At 40.3% G+C, this 22,569-nt stretch overlaps 2 protein-coding genes across 2 annotated transcripts; one reads left to right on the top strand and one right to left on the bottom strand.

The window, feature by feature from the left end:
* The first annotated feature begins 6,583 nt into the window (after positions 1-6,583).
* Positions 6,584-7,753, top strand: LOC123466375. The gene is made up of 5 exons (XM_045170596.1): positions 6,584-6,747; positions 6,812-6,915; positions 6,974-7,101; positions 7,161-7,383; positions 7,447-7,753. Exons 2-5 carry the CDS (start codon positions 6,895-6,897, stop codon positions 7,672-7,674), a joined length of 600 nt encoding a protein of 199 aa, XP_045026531.1. The 5' UTR covers positions 6,584-6,747; positions 6,812-6,894; the 3' UTR covers positions 7,675-7,753.
* Positions 7,754-10,009: 2,256 nt separating this feature from the next.
* Positions 10,010-11,509, bottom strand: LOC116935404. The gene is made up of 4 exons (XM_032942718.2): positions 11,373-11,509; positions 11,119-11,290; positions 10,911-11,055; positions 10,010-10,840 (listed from the first exon to the last, which is right to left on the bottom strand). Exons 1-4 carry the CDS (start codon positions 11,386-11,388, stop codon positions 10,832-10,834), a joined length of 342 nt encoding a protein of 113 aa, XP_032798609.2. The 5' UTR covers positions 11,389-11,509; the 3' UTR covers positions 10,010-10,831.
* Between the last annotated feature and the right edge of the window lie 11,060 nt (positions 11,510-22,569).

Here is a 22,569-nt window from a genome sequence, read left to right as displayed (position 1 = left end):
AGTCAAAACAATAAGTTTAAAATAAAATTATTGTTTTTACTTGGTAATAATTTACAGTTTATTGATCCAGTTTAATAATCCAGAATAAACTACCTGTTTTTATCATTTGAAAGAGTTATTTAATCAATTATTAATGAAACTGGCGAATTGCTATTAGACTGGTATACGAATTAGGCGGGTGGGATGCGGTGTTGCCATTGTTAAATAAATACGTCTGACCGGACAAATCTAGCAGTTTAATAATTACGTCTGTTCTTATACCATAATTATCAGGAGGAACTGGGCTATTTTATGGTGTTTTTGGTTTATTTGCCGCTAAGTTTGACGAAAACAGTCAAATTGGCCCAATTTCAAAACGTCTGTTTGTCCCTAAAACGGCAAAAAAAAAACGTCTGTTCGTACAACCTAAGAATCAGCGTAATTTCCCCAATCTAATGATATAAGTTTTATCCTTGCCGCTTGGTTTCACAAAAACCGTCATTCACGCCGACTTTGACGACGCGTCACGGGTGAACGCGGCCGATGTCAGCCGACAGAGATTGGTTTTATTATTGGTGAGAACCCCATCTATCGATAAGAATTGTCAAACCTTTTGCCCTTAGGTTTGACATCACTTGACAGCTGTCTCTTACTCTATTTGTATTTGTGTGCGGCAATACAAATTCGTTAATTTATCGTGTATTTTGTGTCGTGCTTCACAACAATTATATTAAATGAGTTTTTAATAACGATCTGGGATAACCAGATAAGCTTGTTGGCATCTTTCTCTTTATCAAAGAAGAACTCAAAGTGTTAGGCGAATATACTAGAATTGTGTTTATATCTTTCCTTTTTGTTACGGCAGAATTAAGTCGGAGACAACCACAATTGTCTTGTGGGCGTTGTCGGGCGTCATGAATAACTCTAAATTAGTTTATAAACATAATTGTTTAACAAACTATAAATATAACGAAATATATGCGAAAAATAGTTTAAAATCTCATGGCGCATGGAGAATGTCTGAAATAATGATACTTTTCCAAATAGCTGGAACTATTGGTCCAAATTTAGTTCTATCAGTGGTCTTGTGTCTACAGGAATACTGAAGTAGAGCCGAATGCATTTGAATCAAATCATTCGGCATTTCAAAAAAAAGAAATGTTTACTAAAATCTTCGATTACTTGACTTCTCTTTTTCGCGGCAACGGTGCAGAAAGTGTCCCGAACGTTACTGAAAAATCATTCCCCGTCGCTCGAAAACCAACCGAGTCGAACCAGAAAGACGCATTAACCATAGATAAAAGGGGCCTTAAATGTAGTGGCTTTTACTGGGATTATCCAAAGACTGTCTGGCTAACAGTTCTATCAATCCCCATGACTGAGGAAACTAACATTCCCATGACTGAGATGGGCAGTGACAAACCAAAAAATTCTTAGCTTGTCCCAGATCCGGAAGAAGTCTTAGACGACTGTGGTTCGGGAATAGAAAGATTCACTAGGATGATCAATTTTAATTGGGCGTGCTTTTCTTCTTTCTCCAGGTATAAATTTAAACATATAAAATGTTTTTACTGTTTGTGGTTTCTAATTTCTTGCATTACTTATAATACTATAGTTGTTGTCGGAAATTCCGACGGACGAAGCTCACAGCCATCGTCCGGGTGCCAACCCTTTGGCCGAAGAAGGCTAGACTCAGACGAGTCACCCTCGGTGGAGTGCCGCGCTACCGAGGGTAAGGAAGTCCGTAACCGGAAGCAAGTGACTTAAGACGGCCTACGGCTCGCAAGAGCCGTAGTATGGAGGCTGGAGCTCGTGACTGTGACATTGGAACTAGCTGAGGTCTTTTCCATATATATGGAGACACCTGTTGAGGGTGAAAGGAACGACGTGAGGATTGAACTCATTGAGGCGGAGTCTGCAGAGTTCATTCCGTCAGAATATAGGTTAAGTTCCCGCAGGGTTATCGAGAAGTTAACTGATCGATAACCGGCAATCATCAGCAGCGGTGCCCTCTATTCCAGGATCGGGCTACCGGACAATTTAGACAACGGTGTAGTTTTCTGTGTATATAAGGGGCCGTCGTGCCATGTTAATACACTCACTTTTCTCACCGAACTGCCCGTGTCAAGTCAAGTCATTTCCTGTAACCCGTTCTATTTCACAAAAGGTCAGAAGTCCGCCTGCCGCCGCCTCCTCCAGCTTGCCAGCCACCTCCTTCGACGTGCCAGTCCGCGACCGGGCCGCCATCCGGAGACTCCTTTCCACCGCTTAAGAGTAATACTCTGCGGCCGTTTACCCTGTTAAGCTTGATAAGGCATAACAGGATTGACCGTGCTCTAGCCCGACAAAGGCGAACAGCCGTCGTTTGACTTACTAGCGCAAGCCCGATAACGGCGAACGCAGTAGTCGTTGAATAAAGTGCTACGGCACCAAACAAAAGTTTACCCGAAAGAAAGGCACACAGTCTGGCAGGCTCACCCCCGTAACACCCGACTGACCTTCTGCGCCAGCAGTAATCTGGCCTTGCGGGATAATCAATCCTGAAAGTTGTGGGCCTTACTTATTTCAACAATGAATGTGGATATAGACCCTACTGGCTTCTTAGTTGGCATCTACCTCGTTATGCTCGCAGCACTGGCGATATTCGAAAAGTAATTTTCGTATTTATTTTCGATTGCGTCTTCTTAATAAAATGGGTTTTTTCCCCCTAGATTTTTAGGGTCAGGAGTATTGATATTGCTCGCTGTTTGACTTTATTCGCGATCTTAGATGTCACCGTCTTTGGGCCGTTCAAAAAGTCACTTTCTGCCTTTCACCACTCTTGGTTAAAACGTCATCCTGGCCAACGAATCAGCATCAAGGAAGTTGCAGAATTGGCTCGTCCCGCTTTCCAGCAAAAAATGTCTCCATCAAACATTATAGCCGGTTTCAAATCCACTGGAATTTATCCATTCAACCGATATGCAATTGATCAATCAAGATTTGCACCTTCATTGGTAACAGACTTGGCAGGTAATATTCATTTACAAACTATTTCAAATAGTGTCTTTCTTGTCAACAATTTTTACATTAGTTCCTTCTGCTGAACTACCCGACTCTGTTGCTACAGACAATTCATCAGTGACAAGTGATAACTCAAGCCTAGACCATATAACTCCAGAACAAATTCAACCATTTCCAATGGTAAAACAAACTGGGATGAGGAAAAAGAAAGCGTGTAATGTAGGTTCAACTAGAATTCTAACATCAACTCCAGAGAAACAAATTATAGAAGATCACCATAATCGCATTCAAGCTAAGAAAAAGGGACTTGCAATACCTACGACAAATAAACCAAGGAAAGTGAAAAGTAAGGGCAACCAAGATATATGCATAGATGATGAAAACAAAGAAAATGATTGTGTTAAAGTTACACGAAAGAAAAATTGTGAGAAGGGAGATAAATGTGATGATGACTTATCGATTAAAAATTCTTCTGCCCTTTCTGTAGTAAACAGAACCAGATACGAACGTGCAGCCAAAAGGAACTGGTTTTCATAACCGTCTTATTGTATTTATTCAGCTACAGTTGTTTTTTCATCTAAGTATGATCTCGAGAGAACTAATCAAGATTAGTCAACCAAGTAATACACTATATGTTCACCTGAAATCCTTCTTTCATGCCTTTTCTTTTTAAGTAGACATTCACCAAGACATGAAAAGATTATTATACATAAATTTAAGACAAATAGTAACACAGTATTATTATTTATGAATGATAAATATTTGGAAAATTTTGCCACACTGAATGTCTGCTCTGCTTTCCACAAACAAAACGTCAACTTAGCTCCGCCCACAACTCCTCCCATTCAACACAGAAAACGCTGCCAATCAACCCCACAAGTGTCTGGTCCAATTAACTCAAAAATTTCTTTGACAAAAAATTACAAATTTCTATAAGAATAGGACACTCAGTATAATTACAATTAGTATAGAAAAATGTAGAATAACATTTTCTACAAGTGTTACTATTTTTAATTTTTTCTCTTAATTACACAGAAAAACTATCTTAAAAATAATAAAAAAAAATTTAACAATTTTAGATACCTGTTTTTAAATTTAGTTCTAACTTAACAATAAAAGCGTTTTAACTTACGAAAATTCATCCCCTCAAGTTATTTGGAATTTGAAACAAGGCTGTACAAATAAAAAAATTTTTTTAACAACTGGTTTTTGCAAAACATGCAAAATCCATTCAACCCCAAAGTTAAAGCAGCCCCGGTCTCCCCTATTTATAATACTATAGTTGTGGGCCTTACTTATTTCAACAATGAATGTGGATATAGACCCTACTGGCTTCTTAGTTGGCATCTACCTCGTTATGGTCGCAGCACTGGCGATATTCGAAAAGTAATTTTCGTATTAATTTTCGATTGCGTATTTGTGTGCGGCAATACAAATTCGTTTATTTGACACTTGGTAGCAAAAAACCCGAGAGCCGACCGACCGTAGCTCTTACTCTTACGACTTTTCAGCGGCAACTGGCGCGAAAAATGAGTGAGGGCGCAATTTATAGGGATACAATGGGGGGCGTGGCTTAATCGGAAAAATTTCGACGCTGAGTGCATGCCCGCGCATTCTAGCGGTCGAAATAACAATTACATACAGTTTATAAATGACATATTATAACATAATGAAGCAATGCCAGACTGAGAGGCAATTCACATTTACCCTTGCTCAATTCCTCAGCTTAACTCTCTGTTACATATGTAATACCATAGCCCACTGGATGTAATAGTTCAAGCCTGAAGTCTAGAACTGTAAAAGTGACTCACCCCTCCGGTGATGGGAGGAGCTTATTCTCGAATGGACACTAGCACCACCACCAAAGATTCTTGGAACTTCATTGAACAATCGTTAACAAAACAAAAAACAAACAAAACAGTTAGTTGTCGTTTTAGCGTTTTGATGTTAGAGTTCTTTTTTTTTTTTTGAAAGTGTTGAAATTGAAGACAAAAGTTACGGGTTTGGAATATTTTTCATTGCAAGTCTTCTCCTGTTTAATTGAATAACAAGGATATAAGTAAACAAAAATTATTAAGCATCAATTTTATCTTGTGTTAATTATTTATTATTATTATTTATATTAATTGCTAAACTTCAAATTACGAAAAGGCCCTGTATTATCAAGAATAAAAAATTTTCAATCCAAAAAGACTAATTATGATTCTTATTAGTAGTAGAGTTATCTTATTAGTTATATCATATATTTCAGGTATAGCATAGCTGAGTGGTTAATGCGTCTAACAAGTGCATGAAATGAGAATTGGTATTAGGTTCAGACCCTATCTGATTCTTGCCTTTTTTTTCAGTGTTAGCACCATTTTATACAATATTTACATTAAATAAACGAAAATTTCAAAAAATAATTACATTGCATTTGTATTCATACAACAAAGAAAAAATTTGAAAATAAACGTAAAACACAATTGTTATATATTTAGCGAAGTATTTGTAAAAACGGCATGTTTATATTTTGAAAAATGTTGTTCTTCGACACCAGTAGAACGCGCTAAAGTCCATTCCAAGTTGGAAAAAAGGAGGTAGGGAGTGCGTCAAAACGATTGAACGGGCAAGATAGGGAAGCTCCAGGCTTTAACTATTACATCCAGTGGGCTATGTTACGAGTGGCTGGCTGGCATGGTAGTAGGGCTCAGCCCCGGTTCTAAAAAACCCGGGTTACCCGCGGATCGTCGCCAAGAATAGTTGCCGATGGGTGATCCGGGTAGCCTATTTGCCAAAATGGGTAGGCTGGGCGGATTTGATGGGCAAACCGGGTATACCAACCGCCATCTTGGAAAATGGTGGCTTGCAAAGCGCCAAGTTAAATTAAAAGGGACATTAGCAAAAAAAAAGTTTTTGTGACGGAAATTTAAAGCGCGTGACTTGGTTTCAGGGAAATACCAGGGTAATCAGGTAGGAAATCGGGGCTAACCGGGTTTTGAAACCGGGTAATGGAAACGGTTTTCGAATTTGTGTTACCCACATGAAAACCAGGTAGGTAGTGGCACAAAGTCTCAAGAACCGTTACCCACCGGATCCAATTTTTTTGCACAGAAGACATACCCATTGGACACATTCTTATGTTTTGTTCACATTCTAATCGGGGACACCGCTAACCATCACTGATATAAATGAGTCGGGGAAGTTCAGTGCGGGGAATTTTGTTTTCAGTGCGAATGGTCAGTGTTCTGTCAAATAAAACCTTCGAATAAAGTTTCGAATAGAATAACGCAAAAATTCGAATATTTATTCGTTATTCGTCGAATAATAATTTTCCTTATTCGTATTCGTTATTCTTATTCGATGTAACTCCAAACTGTATAATTTCGAATACAATTTCGAATATGGAACGCCGTTTCTGCCACTTTTTTTTTATAACGTTGCCCAATTTTTTTTATAATGAAACATTTTTTTTTTATAATGAAACACTTTTTTTTATAATGTTGCCAAAAATTTTTTATAATGAGACTTTTTTTTTTTTATAATGAAATTTTTTTTTTTTTGTTTTATGGGGGTACTGAAGAGTCCCTCTGGTGGCCATATTTTGTCTTAATTGAACGAACCACCCCCTCTATGACTCTGCTATTATAATCGACCGCTGTAGTGTTGGTGTGGAAGGGAGTTATAAGGTTTTTGTTTGTTTTTGACCGCTGTAGTGTTGGTGTGGAAGGGAGTTATAAGGTTTTTTGTTTTGTTTTTTCGTTTTAGCCTCAGGTTGTTGTGAAGGTGAGTGGGCTAGAATATTCTTGCTAGTTGTTTAAATTATGTCAGCTAATCTTGTTTCTTTAAGGTATCGAACAAGTAACCTTTGGATCTCATGCTGTTTGGTCACTTACCTTGTAGCTGCCAAACCGAGTCTCATTGTTATTAGAAATGGAAGATTCTCGTAGAAAAGTAAGTGTTAATTTGTTTGTTTTGGAGTTGACATTTACATTTGACTCCATACTTTAAGGTCATGGGTTCCGTGTGGAAGAAGAAGAAGAAGTTTTTGACGGGGAAATCTACCAGAAACACTCGTATCGAAAGGATGTTGGTTGATGTGAAAAAGGATGCCACTCATCCTGTTAAGTTACTCTTTCAGTAATATGACGTCATAATTTACATTTCTACAGCTATATAATATTTGATCACTGATCCAGTGAACTTCAGAGCTCTGGTTTGTTGGACGTAGGCGATGAAACAGACATTTATTGTCTCCAAGTCGTCTTTATTCCTCTGCTGCAGGTCATTTTAAATGAGATGATGGTGGCTTGGAATTGCCATTCAATGCGAACAGCAAAAGGGACTTCCCCCAATAAGCAATTTCTCCAAAGTCTCTTTAAATTACAGCAGCAAGGAAGAGAATTTACGGAACTCAAACAGGTATTTTTTATATTAGATTTCAAGCTTTGCACATAGGTGCAATTAACTTTTTACTTCGTTCAGGACATTGAAATGCCCATTGGTTTTGTCGTGGAAGACGTTCTAAGGGAAAACCAAGTTCATGTTCCAGAGATTGACATTCCGGAATTGAGTGATGCACAGAGGGAAAGGATTTATAGGCGTTACAGTGTGCCTAGTGACAGCACATCAAATCGTCTTGAAATAGCAAGGACAAATTACTTGCGTGCTCGCCGATTCATTCGTTTTTGTTTGGCTGCTGAGGGAAATTGAAGGGTTCAAAATAGCTGTACAACTCTTGTTCCGAAATAACAGATTGTCTATCCAGGCAATAAACCCTCAAATAATAGGACCGCTTTGTATTATCCTTAATGAAGCACAGTACACCACAATGCCGTAAGTTCCATTGGGCTCTGCTGGGTGGATCGGCAAAACATACCTGGACCACAGCTGATGCCATACACTTTAACCAAAAGATTTTAAGAACCTAATCTTTTTAGAGAAGACGAGATGAGCTTTCGTTTTAAGGTTTAGAATGGGGAAGTATTTTCACCTGATGCGGTAAGAAGTCCTTCACCAAGCCACGGTATCAGCATGTCATAATCGCTGCCTTTGTCAATGAATCTCTGACTTGATAAAATTTCCTTGAGCAAAAAAGAAAGGGGTATTTTTCTAATTAGTGCGTTTGATAAGTGGTGTTTGAATGCGTACCTCTACCAACATCGGACATGAAATGTCAATGTAACCTTTGAAACCGAACCAACCGCGATAAAAGTGGTCGTACTTTTTCGGCCATTCAACCGAATTTTTTTGAAGAGAACCTATGTTTAAGTGGAAAAAATTAGACTCGATAAAATCTGCGTTTTTTGGGATTGTGTTGCAAAACTATAAGCTTGAATTCACGATCGTTTTTTTAAATTGTTGTTACTGACGAGTAGATGGCGATGTGGCTTTTGTTTGTTGCACAAAGCAGCTGGAATGTCTCTTGTTGGCTTTAAGGGAATGTCAAAACTAAAGTTTCAAAACAGTTGGATAGACGATAGAGGTCATGTTATCAGACAAGTTTGTTCCAACTGCTTCGCGCAAAAAAAAGACAATCCCCATGCGCAACAACCGGCTAATTATCCAGTAATTTGCTAATTGCGATTGTGTGAAAACTGCGCAATTTGAGATATACGTTCGTGGCAAAATATACTAGCTGAAAGAGCTAACACTACATAACAGAGCCTGTTATCAAACCGATCCATCATTCATTGCGTCACTGGTAACCGCTTATCAAACAAGGAGGTCACGCCTGATGCAACAGCAAGTCTGTTTTACTTTCTAGATGCTTTGCGTACGAGCCCTAAATATTTAGTTTTTGCCCCGTCCATTTGATCAAGTTGTGTAGCGACTGTTTCGTGTGGGTGTGATTGACGTGACACTAGACTTTATGTGCCTACAGGAAACTGATAAACCGGTTAGTCTACCCTAACTGGAATTTGACATCGAAGCTAAAGGCCCTGATACAAGTTAGAAGATGAGAGGTTACAAAATGAGGACGCGGCCGCTTTGAACTGGTTGGAGCAAACGGAATAGCCGGATTGTTTGTGACAGACGCGGATAGAAAAAAGGAAAAAAAGGCGTTTGTCTCTAATCCACTTTTTAAAAAAAGTTTTCTACGATTTTCACGTCGTACTACGAAGGTGTTGAAAACAATAGCTGTTAGAGTACTTTTAAAAATCACATTATACCATTAGAATTTGTAAACAGCTGATACAGAGAACAGATCAATTCTGTTCTTACCGTATGTGTCGAGGGTAATAGATAACGCGTTACCAAAAAATGGCACTTTTGGGGGACCGGAGATAAGATCGATGGTCCTCACGTATAACGACGTTTCCCATTTTAAGTAAAAGAAGAAAGCGACTGTCACTGCTAAGCCAAAAATAACTAGAAACATGTCGTAACTTTGTTTTTGCTTCAGCGAATTGTTTTCAACTAAAGTATTCACGAAGATGGAATAGCACAAGAACCGCCTGCGCTGGAGCATCGATGGGGTCGAACTCGATGCAACTGAAAGGCTGTTTAATTCTAGCTGTTGCCAGCCATAACATGATGATCGCCTTTTTTCCAGAATAGGGAGCTGAAATTGCAGCTGCGTTCGTATTGCTTTTGGCTGGAACTTGCAGCAAGTCTGTTAGGATGCGCAGCGTGTATAAGAAACATTACAGGCGGGGAATACCCTGTCCCTCGTAAGGTTTAAGCCAAGAACCTGAAAACTCTAGTGAAAAGAATGCACGCAGATCCTCAGGCGTCTAACGTGCAGAAAAAGAAGTGGGCGAAAGACATGTTATACGTAATAGTACGAGAATTCGTGTTGTGTTTTGTTGCCCGCACAATATCAATCGAAGCGAAACGAATCTCAATGGTTTTTATCCTACTTGACTCAGTTTCTCACTTGTGTGCAAAGCGCTAGTTTCGTCATCTTTTTTTTTTCATGAAGACGCAAAGCTTTTAATTCAAAATTCCCCTAACTGATAAATCTCGTAAGAGCAGTGGATTTGAAATTGTTGTTGTGTGAGATCAACGAAGAAAATGTCGTAAAGATAATACAGGGCATGTATTGTTGATATCACATTCCGTTTATTTTGTTGCTTGCCAAAGGTTCATGTAAACAAAATGACACAAGTAGCTGGAAGATGACGTATCACGTATATGTCAACGCTTATCTTTCTTGATAATGACTCGATTGCATTTCAATATAAAATTGAGCCAGATATTACAACAAGGGCGTAAACAGCCATTTGTGGCCGACTTGGAAACTAGCAACACATTAATAGTTCATGTAATTACTACATAAATTGAAGAAGAAAGCACGAAATTCAACAAGTTCATTTCAGAATGGCAATGCGATTCAGATCTCAAAGGAATTATCCTTCCCGTCTTCTTTCCAACGACGAAGCAGCCCGGCTGGATCAGCTTATTGGTACACACTGTCAGGTAAGGCTTTGAAATTTTCTTTTTTAAATAAATTAAACATGAATGAACAAACACACACGTTATATCACGTTATATCACGTTATATCACGTTACATCACACATCTGGATTTGTAAGATTAAAAACTCACACATGGACTTGTGATGGTCTGAATTTTCTTTCGATTTGGCGAACGGAAACAAAACAATATTTACGGGTGCATTGGAAAACCCTTGGAAAGGAGTTTTTGATTTACATCCATAATTGTGCCCTTTGGGATATTAGAACAAACTACTCCTCTTCTTCGTAGAAGTAGAAATCACTGCCATTTGCACCCGTACCGCAACTTGCTTTATGCAAGGCCATAACCATTGGGTCAAGCAATTCTTCGCAAACATTACATTTAACGGTCGGCGGCTTTGGGGGAACGTAATCGAAGTTGGCGTTAAATGGTACCAAAAATATTTTCTTTCAAACCGCCTACAAATATTTCCAAATTAGGGAATTTCGCCGGTACCTGATAAAATCCATATTTGTAAAATATTTCTACCTTGAATTCTTCAGAATTTGGTCCAGAAAGGGGATCAAAAATAAACAGTTTTTGCTTGAGGCCGCCACCACTGCCTGGTTTAGGACTGCATACTGATAAATACGCATTTTCGATACTAAAATACGTTAAAAGAGGCTTGAACAGTCTAAAGGATACGAGAAAAAAATTATTTCCTATTGAAGTATTGATAAAAACCAAAAATAGCTACCTTGCTAAAAATTTGTATATACATTCACCGTTACCATCAGGAATGCTGATATCCTTCTTCTGACCCAGTCCTATAAGTGCCAAAGCTCCAAGTTCTTGAGGCTCCGGTGTCTTCAACAGATCAGGGACACCACAAAGTGTGATGGTATACAATTTTCCATTAGACAACAATGCTAAAAATTGGAAGTAGACACATTGTTTAGTTTTAGTTATAAGGATAACCAAACAATATTAAACAAAAAAACTGATAATTACCTTTGTTTTTCTTCATTCTAAATTGTAGTTCTGCCTTTGGAGAATGGAAAGGCGTAGAAAATTTGGATGGTACAAATTTCAAAGGTAGGTTAAATTTTGCTTTTTTTGGTTGTAGTTCTTCTGACTCACTTTCTTCACTGCTGCTGGGCACGTCAACATGATTTCTTCTATAACCACTTTTTGATGGCCTAGCTTGTTGTTCAGCAGACGTTGCAGGTTTAGTTTTTCAATTACACAATCCTGCATTGATTGATTTTGCTGATCAATGAGATTGTTTCTTTGTTGCAAATACTCGTCCCATTCTTGACGAACAACACGTAGTTGCTCTTGCATGACAACCATGTCCGAATGGATTTCTTGATACACAATGGACAGTTCAAGAAAGCTGTTGTCACTTTCCAATGACAAATCATCAGCTGAAGACAAAATCTGGCCACCAGAGGGACTCTTCAGTGGTACCCCCATAAAACGTTAAAAAAAATTTTTTTCATTATAAAAAAAAAGTGTCTCATTATAAAAAAACTTTGGCAACGTTATAAAAAAAGTGTTTCATTATAAAAAAAAAATTGTTCCATTATAAAAAAATTTTGGCAACGTTATAAAAAAAAGTGTTTCATTATAAAAAAAAATGTTTCATTATAAAAAAAATTGGGCAACGTTATAAAAAAAAAGTGGCAGAAACGGCGTTCGATATTCGAAATTGTATTCGAAATTATACAGTTTGGAGTTACATCGAATAAGAATAACGAATACGAATAAGGAAAATTATTATTCGACGAATAACGAATAAATATTCGAATTTTTGCGTTATTCTATTCGAAATTTTATTCGAAGGTTTTATTTGACAGAACACTGACCATTCGCACTGAAAACAAAAATCCCCGCACTGAACTTCCCCGATTCATTTATATCAGTGATGGTTAGCGGTGTCCCCGATTAGAATGTGAACAAAACATAAGAATGTGTCCAATGGGTAGGTCTTCTCGGCAAAAAAATTGGATCCGGTGGGTAACGGTTCTTGAGACTTTGTGCCACTACCTACCTGGTTTTCATGTGGGTAACACAATTTCGAAAACCGTTTCCATTACCCGGTTTCAAAACCCGGTTAGCCCCGATTTCCTACCTGATTACCCTGGTATTTCCCTGAAACCAAGTCACGCGCTTTGGGTTTCCGTCACAAAAACTTTTTTTTGCTAATGTCCCTTTTAATTTAACTTGGCGCTTTGCAAGCCACCATTTTCCAAGATGGCGGTGGGTATACCCGGTTTGCCCATCAAATCCGCCCAGCCTACCCATTTTGGCAAATAGGCTACCCGGATCACCCATCGGCAACTATTCTTGGCGACGATCCGCGGATAACCCGGGTTTTTGAGAACCGGGGCCGAGCCCTACTACCATGCCAGCCAGCTACTAGTAACATAGCCCACTGGATGTAATAGTTAAAGCCTGGAGCTTCCCTATCTTGCCCGTTCAATCGTTTTGACGCACTCCCTACATCCTTTTTTCCAACTTGGAATGGACTTTAGCGCGTTCTACTGGTGTCGAAGAACAACATTTTTCAAAATATAAACATGCCGTTTTTACAAATACTTCGCTAAATATATAACAATTGTGTTTTACGTTTATTTTCAAATTTTTTCTTTGTTGTATGAATACAAATGCAATGTAATTATTTTTTGAAATTTTCGTTTATTTAATGTAAATATTGTATAAAATGGTGCTAACACTGAAAAAAAAAGGCAAGAATCAGATAGGGTATGAACCTAATACCAATTCTCATTTAATGCACTTGTTAGACCCGTTAACCACTCAGCTATGCTTTACCTGAAATATATGATATAACTAATAAGATAACTCTACTACTAATAAGAATCATAATTAGTCTTTTTGGATTGAGAATTTTTTATTCTTGATAATACAGGGCCTTTTCGTAATTTGACGTTTAGCAATTAATACAAATAATAATAATAAATAATTAACACAAGATAAAATTGATGCTTAATAATTTTTGTTTACTTATATCCTTGTTATTCAATTAAACAGGAGAAGACTTGCAATGAAAAATATTCCAAACCCGTAACTTTTGTCTTCAATTTCAACACTTTCAACAAAAAAAAAAGAACTCTAACATCAAAACGCTAAAACGACAACTAACTGTTTTGTTTGTTTTTTGTTTTGTTAACGATTGTTCAATGAAGTTCCAAGAATCTTTGGTGGTGGTGCTAGTGTCCATTCGAGAATAAGCTCCTCCCATCGCCGGAGGAGTGAGTCACTTTTACAGTTCTAGACTTCAGGCTTGAACTATTACATCCAGTGGGCTATGGTATTACATATGTAACAGAGAGTTAAGCTGAGGAATTGACCAAGGGTAAATGTGGATTGCCTCTCAGTCTGGCATTGCTTCATTATGTTATAATATGTCATTAATAAACTGTATGTAATTGTTATTTCGACCGCTAGAATGCGCGGGCATGCACTCAGCGCCGAAATTATTCCGATTAAGCCACGCCCCCCATTGTATCCCTATAAATTGCGCCCTCACTCATTTTTCGCGCCAGTTGCCGCTGAAGAGTCGTAAGAGTAAGAGCTACGGTCGGTAGGCTCTCGGGTTTTTTGCGACCAAGTGTCAAATAAACGAATTTGTATTGGCGAACACAAATACGCAATCGAAAATAAATACGAAAATTACTTTTCGAATATCGCCAGTGCTCCGAGCATAACGAGGTAGATGCCAACTAAGAAGCCAGTAGGGTCTATATCCACATTCATTGTTGAAATAAGTAAGGCACACAACTTTCAGGATTGATTATCCCGCAAGGCCAGATTACTGCTGGCGCAGAAGGTCAGTCGGGTCTTACGGGGGTGAGCCTGCCAGACTGTGTGCCTTTCTTTCGGGTAAACTTTTGTTTGGTGCCGTAGCACTTTATTCAACGACTACTGCGTTCGCCGTTATCGGGCTTGCGCTAGTAAGTCAAACGACGGCTGTTCGCCTTTGTCGGGCTAGAGCACGGTCAATCCTGTTATGCCTTATCGGGCTTAACAGGGTAAACGGCCGCAGAGTATTACTCTTAAGCGGTGGAAAGGAGTCTCCTGATGGCGGCTCGGTCGCGGGCTGGCACGTCGAAGGAGGCGGCTGGCAAGCTGGAGGAGGCGGCGGCAGGCGGACTTCTGACCTTTTCTGAAATAGAACGGGTTACAGGAAATGACTTGACTTGACACGGGCAGTTCGGTGAGAAAAGTGAGTGTATTAACATGGCACGACGGCCCTTTATATACACAGAAAACTACACCGTTGTCTAATTTGTCCGGTCGTCTGATCCTGGAATAGAGGGTACCGCTGCTGATGATTGCCGGTTATCGATCAGTAAACTTCTCGATAACCCTGCGGGAACTTAACCTATATTCTGGCGGAATGAACTCTGCAGGCTCCGCCTCAATGAGTTCAATCCTCACGTCGTTCCTTTCACCCTCAACAGGTGTCTCCATATATATGGAAAAGACCTCAGCTAGTTCCAATGTCACAGTCACGAGCTCCAGCCTCCATACTACGGCTCTTGCGAGCCGTAGGCCGTCTTAAGTCACTTGCTTCCGCTAATGGCCTTCCTTACCCTCGGTAGCGCGGCACTCCACCGAGGGTGACTCGTCTGAGTCTAGCCTTCTTCGGCCAAAGGGTTGGCACCCGGACGATGGCTGTGAGCTTCGTCCGTCGGAATTTCCGACAACAATTATAGTATTATAAGTAATGCAAGAAATTAGAAACCTTAAACAGTAAAAACATTTTATGTGTTTAAATTTATACCTGGAGAAAGAAGACAAGCACGCCCAATGTAAAATTGATCATCCTAGTGAATCTTTCTATTCCCGAACCACAGTCGTCTAAGACTTCTTCCGGATCTGGGACAAGCTGTGAATTTTTTGGTTCGTCACTGCCCATCTCAGTCATGGGAATGTTAGTTTCCTCAGTCATGGGGATTGATAGAACTGTTAGCCAGACAGTCTTTGGATAATCCCAGTCAAAGCCACTACATTTAAGGCCCCTTTTATCTATGGTTAATGCGCCTTTCTGGTTCGACTCGGTTGGTTTTCGAGTGACGGGGAATGATTTTTCAGTAACGTTCGGGACACTTTCTGCACCGTTGCCGCGAAAAAGAGAAGTCAAGTAATCGAAGATTTTAGTAAACATTTCTTTTTTTGAAATGCCGAATGATTTGATTCAAATGCATTCGGCTCTACTTCAGTATTCCTGTAGACACAAGACCACTGATAGAACTAAATTTGGACCAATAGTTCCAGCTATTTGGAAAAGTATCATTATTTCAGACATTCTCCATGCGCCATTAGATTTAAAACTATTTTTCGCATATATTTCGTTATATTTATAGTTTGTTTAACAATTATGTTTATAAACTAATTTAGAGTTATTCATGACGCCCGACAACGCCCACAAGACAATTGTGGTTGTCTCCGACTTAATTCTGCCGTAACAAAAAGGAAAGATATAAACAAAATTCTAGTATATTCGCCTAACACTTTGAGTTCTTCTTTGATAAAGAGAAAGATGCCAACAAGCTTATCTGGTTATCCCAGATCGTTATTAAAAACTCATTTAATATAATTGTTGTGAAGCACGACACAAAATACACGATAAATTAACGAATTTGTATTGCCGCACACAAATACAAATAGACTAAGAGACAGCTGTCAAGTGATGTCAAACCTAAGGGCAAAAGGTTTGACAATTCTTATCAATAGATGGGGTTCTCACCAATAATAAAACCAATCTCTGTCGGCTGACATCGGCCGCGTTCACCCGTGACGCGTCGTCAAAGTCGGCGTGAATGACGGTTTTTGTCAAACCAAGCGGCAAGGATAAAACTTATACCATTAGATTGGGGAAATTACGCTGATTCTTAGGTTGTACGAACAGACGTTTTTTTGCCGTTTTAGGGACAAACAGACGTTTTGAAATTGGGCCAATTTGACTGTTTTCGTCAAACTTAGCGGCAAATAAACCAAAAACACCATAAAATAGCCCAGTTCCTCCTGATAATTATGGTATAAGAACAGACGTAATTATTGGTTGTTTTATAGGAAACAGAATCAGTTAAACTGCTAGATTTGTCCTGTCAGACGTATTTATTTAACAATGGCAACACCGCATCCCACCCGCCTAATTCGTATACCAGTCTAATAACAATTCGCCAGTTTCATTAATAATTGATTAAATAACTCTTTCAAATGATAAAAACAGGTAGTTTATTCTGGATTATTAAACTGGATCAATAAACTGTAAATTATTAAAAAGTAAAAACAATTATTTTATTTTAAACTTATTGTTTTGACTAATCTGCATCGCTGTCAGCTGATTCCGAATCATCGTTTCCTTCTTCGTGACCTTCTTTTTCTTCTTCTTCTTCTTCCTCTTCTTCTTCTTCTTCTCCTCTGTCTTCCTCTTGCGGATCAGTATCCATAACGTCATCCAGATTTTTTTGAACCATTTCTCCATCGAACCAATGGAGATTATATGATTCGACACCGGAGTTGTTTTTTTCTTTCCTCCAATCGTTTTTGTCTGGTGGGAAAATATGAGGCTTAGGATCCGTAGCAAAATTCCATCCCGAGCAAATCGAATTTGCCCTGAGAATTTGCTGAAAAAGAACTGTATTGCAGGGAGGAAGTGAGCTTCCATCCAACCCTTTCACTTTCGACATTGGATTGCTTGAACCAGACTGGTAGACTTTTGAAAAAATTTGAAGCCTGGCGTCATCGACATCAAGTTGATCTGCATTTCCAGTATGTTTCTTGAAACCATACATTTCGCACACGTACAACCCAATTGTAGAGATTGTGTTCTCGTCAATTGTTTCTGATGCACCAAGGGATGAGAAAGCATCTTGATATAGTAATGATTTTTCGAGAATCGCTAGTGGCCTGACTTTTCCTTTACGTGAGAATGCAGGATTTTGATCACAACCGGTGAAAGAATGAAATCCAGCGAGAGATCTTGCAAATCGAGGTCCAAGTTTTCCGTACAGGGAACTAACATCAATAAAACGGAGGGAGTTCTTGCTTGCGATTCCGACTTCCATGTATATAGAAATGTCTTTACTAATCATATGGCAGTTAGCTAGCGCGATGACCAACACGTCTGTGTCCCAAGATCGAATAACCACATGCGCAGGCCCTTTGACGGAGGCGAGATGAGTTATCATCTGAAAGCAAACAAGAAATTTAAGTGAATAAAGATATTGTGTGTATGCGCATTAAAATCTATACCTTTGAATCTGCTTCCTCGTGGGAATTTTCCATGTGTAATTCTTTGGATTTCATTATGCGATCTTCTAAAACTTTATAGGAGTAGCAGTTCGTGTCTTCAGTGATATACACTGTTTTTTCAACAAGTATATTAATGTAAGAGTCGTCCTCGAATGCGTCCGCAAGGAACTTTACAAGCTGTATTTTGAAAGAATCATTTCTGAAGGCCTTTAAAAAATTTGCGGGTCTCTTTTTTTTTTTCCAAAGGAACCGTAATTGGTTGAGCGATCACAGTCACTTCGAACATCACGTTCCAAATCTTTGATGGAAGGGGATAGGATGCGATCGAAAACAAGATGAATCGTCTTTGCCTTTAATTTGCAAAGTTTTACCAGGATAAACCTAGCGATATCTTCGTAAATCTGTGGTATATTGGGACCCAAAAGGTGTAAGAAGAAAAATCTGTCCACTATGTACACATCAATATCTTCCGGTCCAACACTGTCAACTCTTTTCTCCAGATTTTTGTAGAGCAGCGCTTTGTCGGTACTGTTTATCGTCCCATCAAGATGGCTGAATACTAGTGGGACGGGAGTGAGTGGGTATTGTAAGACGAGTCCGATATCAAGTTTGTTATTTTGTGAAATCATCAGCAGCTTCCCCAACATATCACGTTCCATTTTGATTTCTTTTATGATTCCCTGACAACTTCGTTTTATCTTTTTTCCGTCGTTGGCGAAAGTCGATATTTTCTGTCTTCTTATGGGGAGTTCGAATGAAAGGGGATCTTCATGGCAACGTTCGATGTAATCATTCATTGCTTTTTCGCCAATTTCCCTTACGTTAAGCAAAAATTTTTGCGTTTCATTAGAGGCAGCCTTGCCAGTACTGATATTGAATAACGGTTCGTTTTCATCAGAAAAGGGATTTTTGCAAGAAGTTAAGGAGTCCGTTAGTTCTTTGAGTTGTTTCATATCTTTTCGGATACGGCTAGGGTGTGCTTCTCTGGCTATGTCTTCCTTCCTGTGCAATCCCAAATCATTCAGCATATTTGACGCAACTTGCGTGCGGATAAAGTGAGTAACGCACCAACGCTGTATTGCGGAGCTCGAATTGGTAAAGTTAATAATCCCTATTAAAAAAAAAAAAAAAACAATAACTTTTAGTAATGGCGTTTTGAGAAACAGAAAGCACACATGTTACCGCGTGAAAGATTTGCCGCTGCAGCATTTATGGTTTGCTCTACTACAAGATCAATTGGTGTCCGTGAAAAGGACTTGTTGGTTCTTCTAATCGAAATCATCCCCTTTTCAAATTGTTCTGTGATTCCAGGATGAGTGTCTTCCATTCGTAACATATTATCATGAAACCTGGTAAAAAAGAGAAAGAAGGATTAATAAGAAACTAGCTAATTCATTGTGCAATATACCTGACGCCCCATCTAGCGTAATTTTGATGGTTAAACGCAAAAAAAGCTTCGAAATTTCAGGTTGAAGGTGAATATAAAGACGGTAGTCTCCCGTCCTTATCGATCGAGAAAAACGATGATATATATAATCCTATGAGCTCTATGTAGATCAAATAATATTTTGCAGTTGCACCGTGCCCACCATTTAAGGTAATTTCCTTGTAGGATTTGTATCTGCAAAAAAGATAACACATTGGAGGAACAAGAAGTTGCAATATTAAGATTAAATATACTTTTCGTGGATTTCTAGTAGCTCAATTGGAATTGACCCATGGAATACATCGTCTCCACAGGGATCTTTATCTCCGATTTTGAGAAACAGCAACAAACGTGGGAGACTCTCTAACAACGCTGGATTGTCTTCCTTTTTTAGAAATGCATGGAAGTGAAGAATTTCTAGTGAAACCGCGAGGAGTGGGTGGATGCGGTTACACCGACTATAATTTGTCCCAAGGAGGAAACCGTTGAGCGATCCCGCAGCCAGTACTCCACTTTCTGTTAGTGCATATGGAGCCCCAGACTCGGCGATGAATTTCCCTACTGCTTTGAAAAACCGAGAGAAAGATGTGGAAAGATCCGAGCTGGATGAAGAGGTTATTAAATCTTGGTTTCTCCATTGACTGGATACACAGTGCTTGTTTTGCTATTGCGAGGTCGTAAGAAACGGAGATGTATATCTGGTTACACTCTTTTAAGATTCGAAGAGATCTTTCCATTGTCTCTTTAACAACATCCACTCGAGTTGGAGATGCGTCTATTTGCGGCAAATAACGCACTATTTGAAGAGGGAGGACATCTTTTACAATCCGAGAGTTCCACCCGGTCCACATAGGAGTATTCGGCACGCAGTGCCATAGTGATAACATCCATAAGAAGTCAAGTTTAAAAGCAGTTTCCAAAGTGCTAGGTGGTGGAAGTGATCTCCTACTGTCTGTTAAAGCCAGCATGGGCTTAGACAGCATTCTGGGTTTTTTGTAATAAGGTTCAATTATTATATCTCTTGATATGAATGCCCGTCGTCGCTTCCCAGTTTGTAGTATGATATCACATTCGTCTTCTTCGAATTCATCCAATGGAAGAAAGTTGTCACCATCAGGGGGAATATCTTGTGTCACGATTCCCACGGTGTCATGTAACGAATCTTTTCCCGTAAGCGTTTCAACGAAAAGATCGAAATTATCAAAGGCAACTCCAGTGTTGAGATCTGGTCTGCGAAGCAAACTTTCAGGCAATAACTTAGATTCCTCAACAGCACCAAAAGCTAGCTCGGTTTCCAAATCTTCTACGAAATTGTAGCTCACGCAATGTCCAAAACGGTTCATTACGTCAATCACCTCGCGTTACCTATATTGCCAATATATTTAACTAAAAATTTAAATGTCCATGAGAATAGCAAAAACATTGATTACCTGTTGTAGATTTAAGGTACATCCCGAGCATCAATTGCTTTGATGGCTTGTAGAGTCCATTAGTGACGGCAAAAATGGTGTCATCCATCAAAGTATCTATTGTCACGTGGTCAATGACCACGTTATGTGATCCGGTATGGAATGCTACCGGACGTGTGACGTCAGTGTTTCCCCCCCATATATAGTCCCCCGTGGTCGTGTATCAGTGAGCAGTCTTAGTCTTGTGAACCGTCATTACAACGTACTGTTACATGGTGGAGATGCAGAACCTCCGGTAAGTCTCTTTTGTGGTTGTGTTTCTGTTCGATTCTGTGCTACGGAGGCGGTGGCTGTCAGGGATCCCTGAGAGTCGACGACCCAACTGGTTTTAGCACTTTAAATTGTTGGGGTACGGGGTCACGGCTCCGACCGTAGGGCAATCGGGGGAAGCATAACGAAGGAGAGACGCCGGGGGGAAAAAGGTGAAAAGGTTTAAGGCGGGGCAGACGGGTACATTGAGGGAAAGTGGATAGCGGAAACCGTGAGCCGAAGTGGTCGGCAAGAATCGGGGCAGTGAACCGTGAGCCGAAGAGTTCGGCAAGAAGCGGAGAAGTGACCGTGAGCCGAAGTGTTCGGCAAGAATCGGGGCAGTGAACCGTGAGCCGAAGAGTTCGGCAAGAAGCGGAGAAGTGAACGTGAGCCGAAGTGTTCGGCAAGAATCGGGGCAGTGAACCGTGAGCCGAAGAGTTCGGCAAGAAGCGGAGAAGTGACCGTGAGCCGAAGTGTTCGGCAAGAATCGGGGCAGTGAACCATGAGCCGAAGTTTTCGGCAAGAAGCGGAGAAGTGAACCGTGAGCCGAAGTTGTTGGCAAGAAGCGGAGAAGTGAACCGGGAGCCGAAGAGTTCGGCAAGAAACAGGCGGTGCGAGGATTGCGGGAAGTAGATGATAGGAGAGGAGGACGTAAGGAGCGGGGAGAGAATCCGAGACGCTCGGGGACGGTTCGTGGCACGGGGTAGTTGGGGTATACCCGAGATCGGGAGTGCATCCCAGGGGCGGGTGAGGACGCGCAGTCGACCGTTGAGGGAAAGCGGGACGGAAGAGCGAGGAGAAATAGAGGACGGGGCTAACGAACCCCAACAGGAGCAGCGACCGGCATCCGTTCGGCAGGAGTATCATCTCACATTCAGTGAGGAGGAAACTGAGCGGTGGGAGGACGCCGAAGAGGAAGAAGGATCGGGAGAACACGGAGAAGAGCAGCCAGAGTGGGATTACACGGATTTGAGAAGAAGATCATCGAATTTCAGTAGCTACATCCGGGGATTCAGAGCAGCTCAACAGCAAGTGGGCGCAAGGCACGCGATGGCCGCACAGATAAAATTCCAATCCCCACCCACCTTCGGGGGGAAGGACGGGGAAGACGTCGTGCAGTGGATGCATCGATACGAAAGAATCGGGAGATATAATCGATGGGGAGATGAAGAACTTCGCGACCACGTGGAGCTGTCGCTGTCCGGGGCAGCGCAGAAGTGGTACTCATACAAAGAGGCCGCGGGACAACTAGCAGCCGAATGGGAGGATGTTGCAGGACCGCCAATTGTACCAGGAGTTAAAACACAGCTGTTGGAGCAATTCAAGCCAGTCAATCAGAATCGATTCAATGAAGCGAAACTGAGAGAACGCAAACAAGGAATCGAAGAATCCACGATCGAGTATTTTTACGACATCCTGGATTTATGCCGCAGAGTAGACCCGAATACGTCCGAAGCTACGAAATTGGCGCACCTATGGAGAGGACTCAAGCCAAGTTTACTACAGAAACTCTGGAGTTTGAAACCCAACTCATGTGATGAATTCCTTCAAGAAATTAAGCGGTATCAGGAAATGACTTCCCGAGCAAGACACGAGGAATGGGCGATGGGTGTGGTCGGAAAACAAACACCAACGGCAATAAGTGAGAGAATGGATCGATTAGAAAGAATGCTAGAGGGACTGATGGGAGCCGTTGCATTGAGGAACGCATCAGGGGCAGCCGCACAGCAAGGAGAAAGAGCGGAGAGCCAACAGTATCGGTCAGATAACCGATCGA

This window comes from Daphnia magna, linkage group LG3, assembly GCF_020631705.1.
Source record: "Daphnia magna isolate NIES linkage group LG3, ASM2063170v1.1, whole genome shotgun sequence".
NCBI classification, from domain to species: Eukaryota; Metazoa; Arthropoda; class Branchiopoda; order Diplostraca; family Daphniidae; genus Daphnia; species Daphnia magna.
Note: the sequence above shows the minus strand (reverse complement) of the source record. Positions and strands in the feature narration are given on the sequence as shown.

Excerpts from the sequence above, each read along its gene's own strand:
- LOC116935404 (XM_032942718.2), bottom strand. Across the intron at positions 11,056-11,118 it reads ATATACAAATTTTTAGCAAG|ACTGTTCAAGCCTCTTTTAA; the intron begins GTAGCTATTTTT and ends CGTATCCTTTAG.
- LOC123466375 (XM_045170596.1), top strand. The coding sequence starts at position 6,895 with ATGGAAGATTCTCGTAGAAAA. Across the intron at positions 6,916-6,973 it reads TGGAAGATTCTCGTAGAAAA|GTCATGGGTTCCGTGTGGAA; the intron begins GTAAGTGTTAAT and ends CCATACTTTAAG. Across the intron at positions 7,102-7,160 it reads CCTGTTAAGTTACTCTTTCA|TGAACTTCAGAGCTCTGGTT; the intron begins GTAATATGACGT and ends TCACTGATCCAG.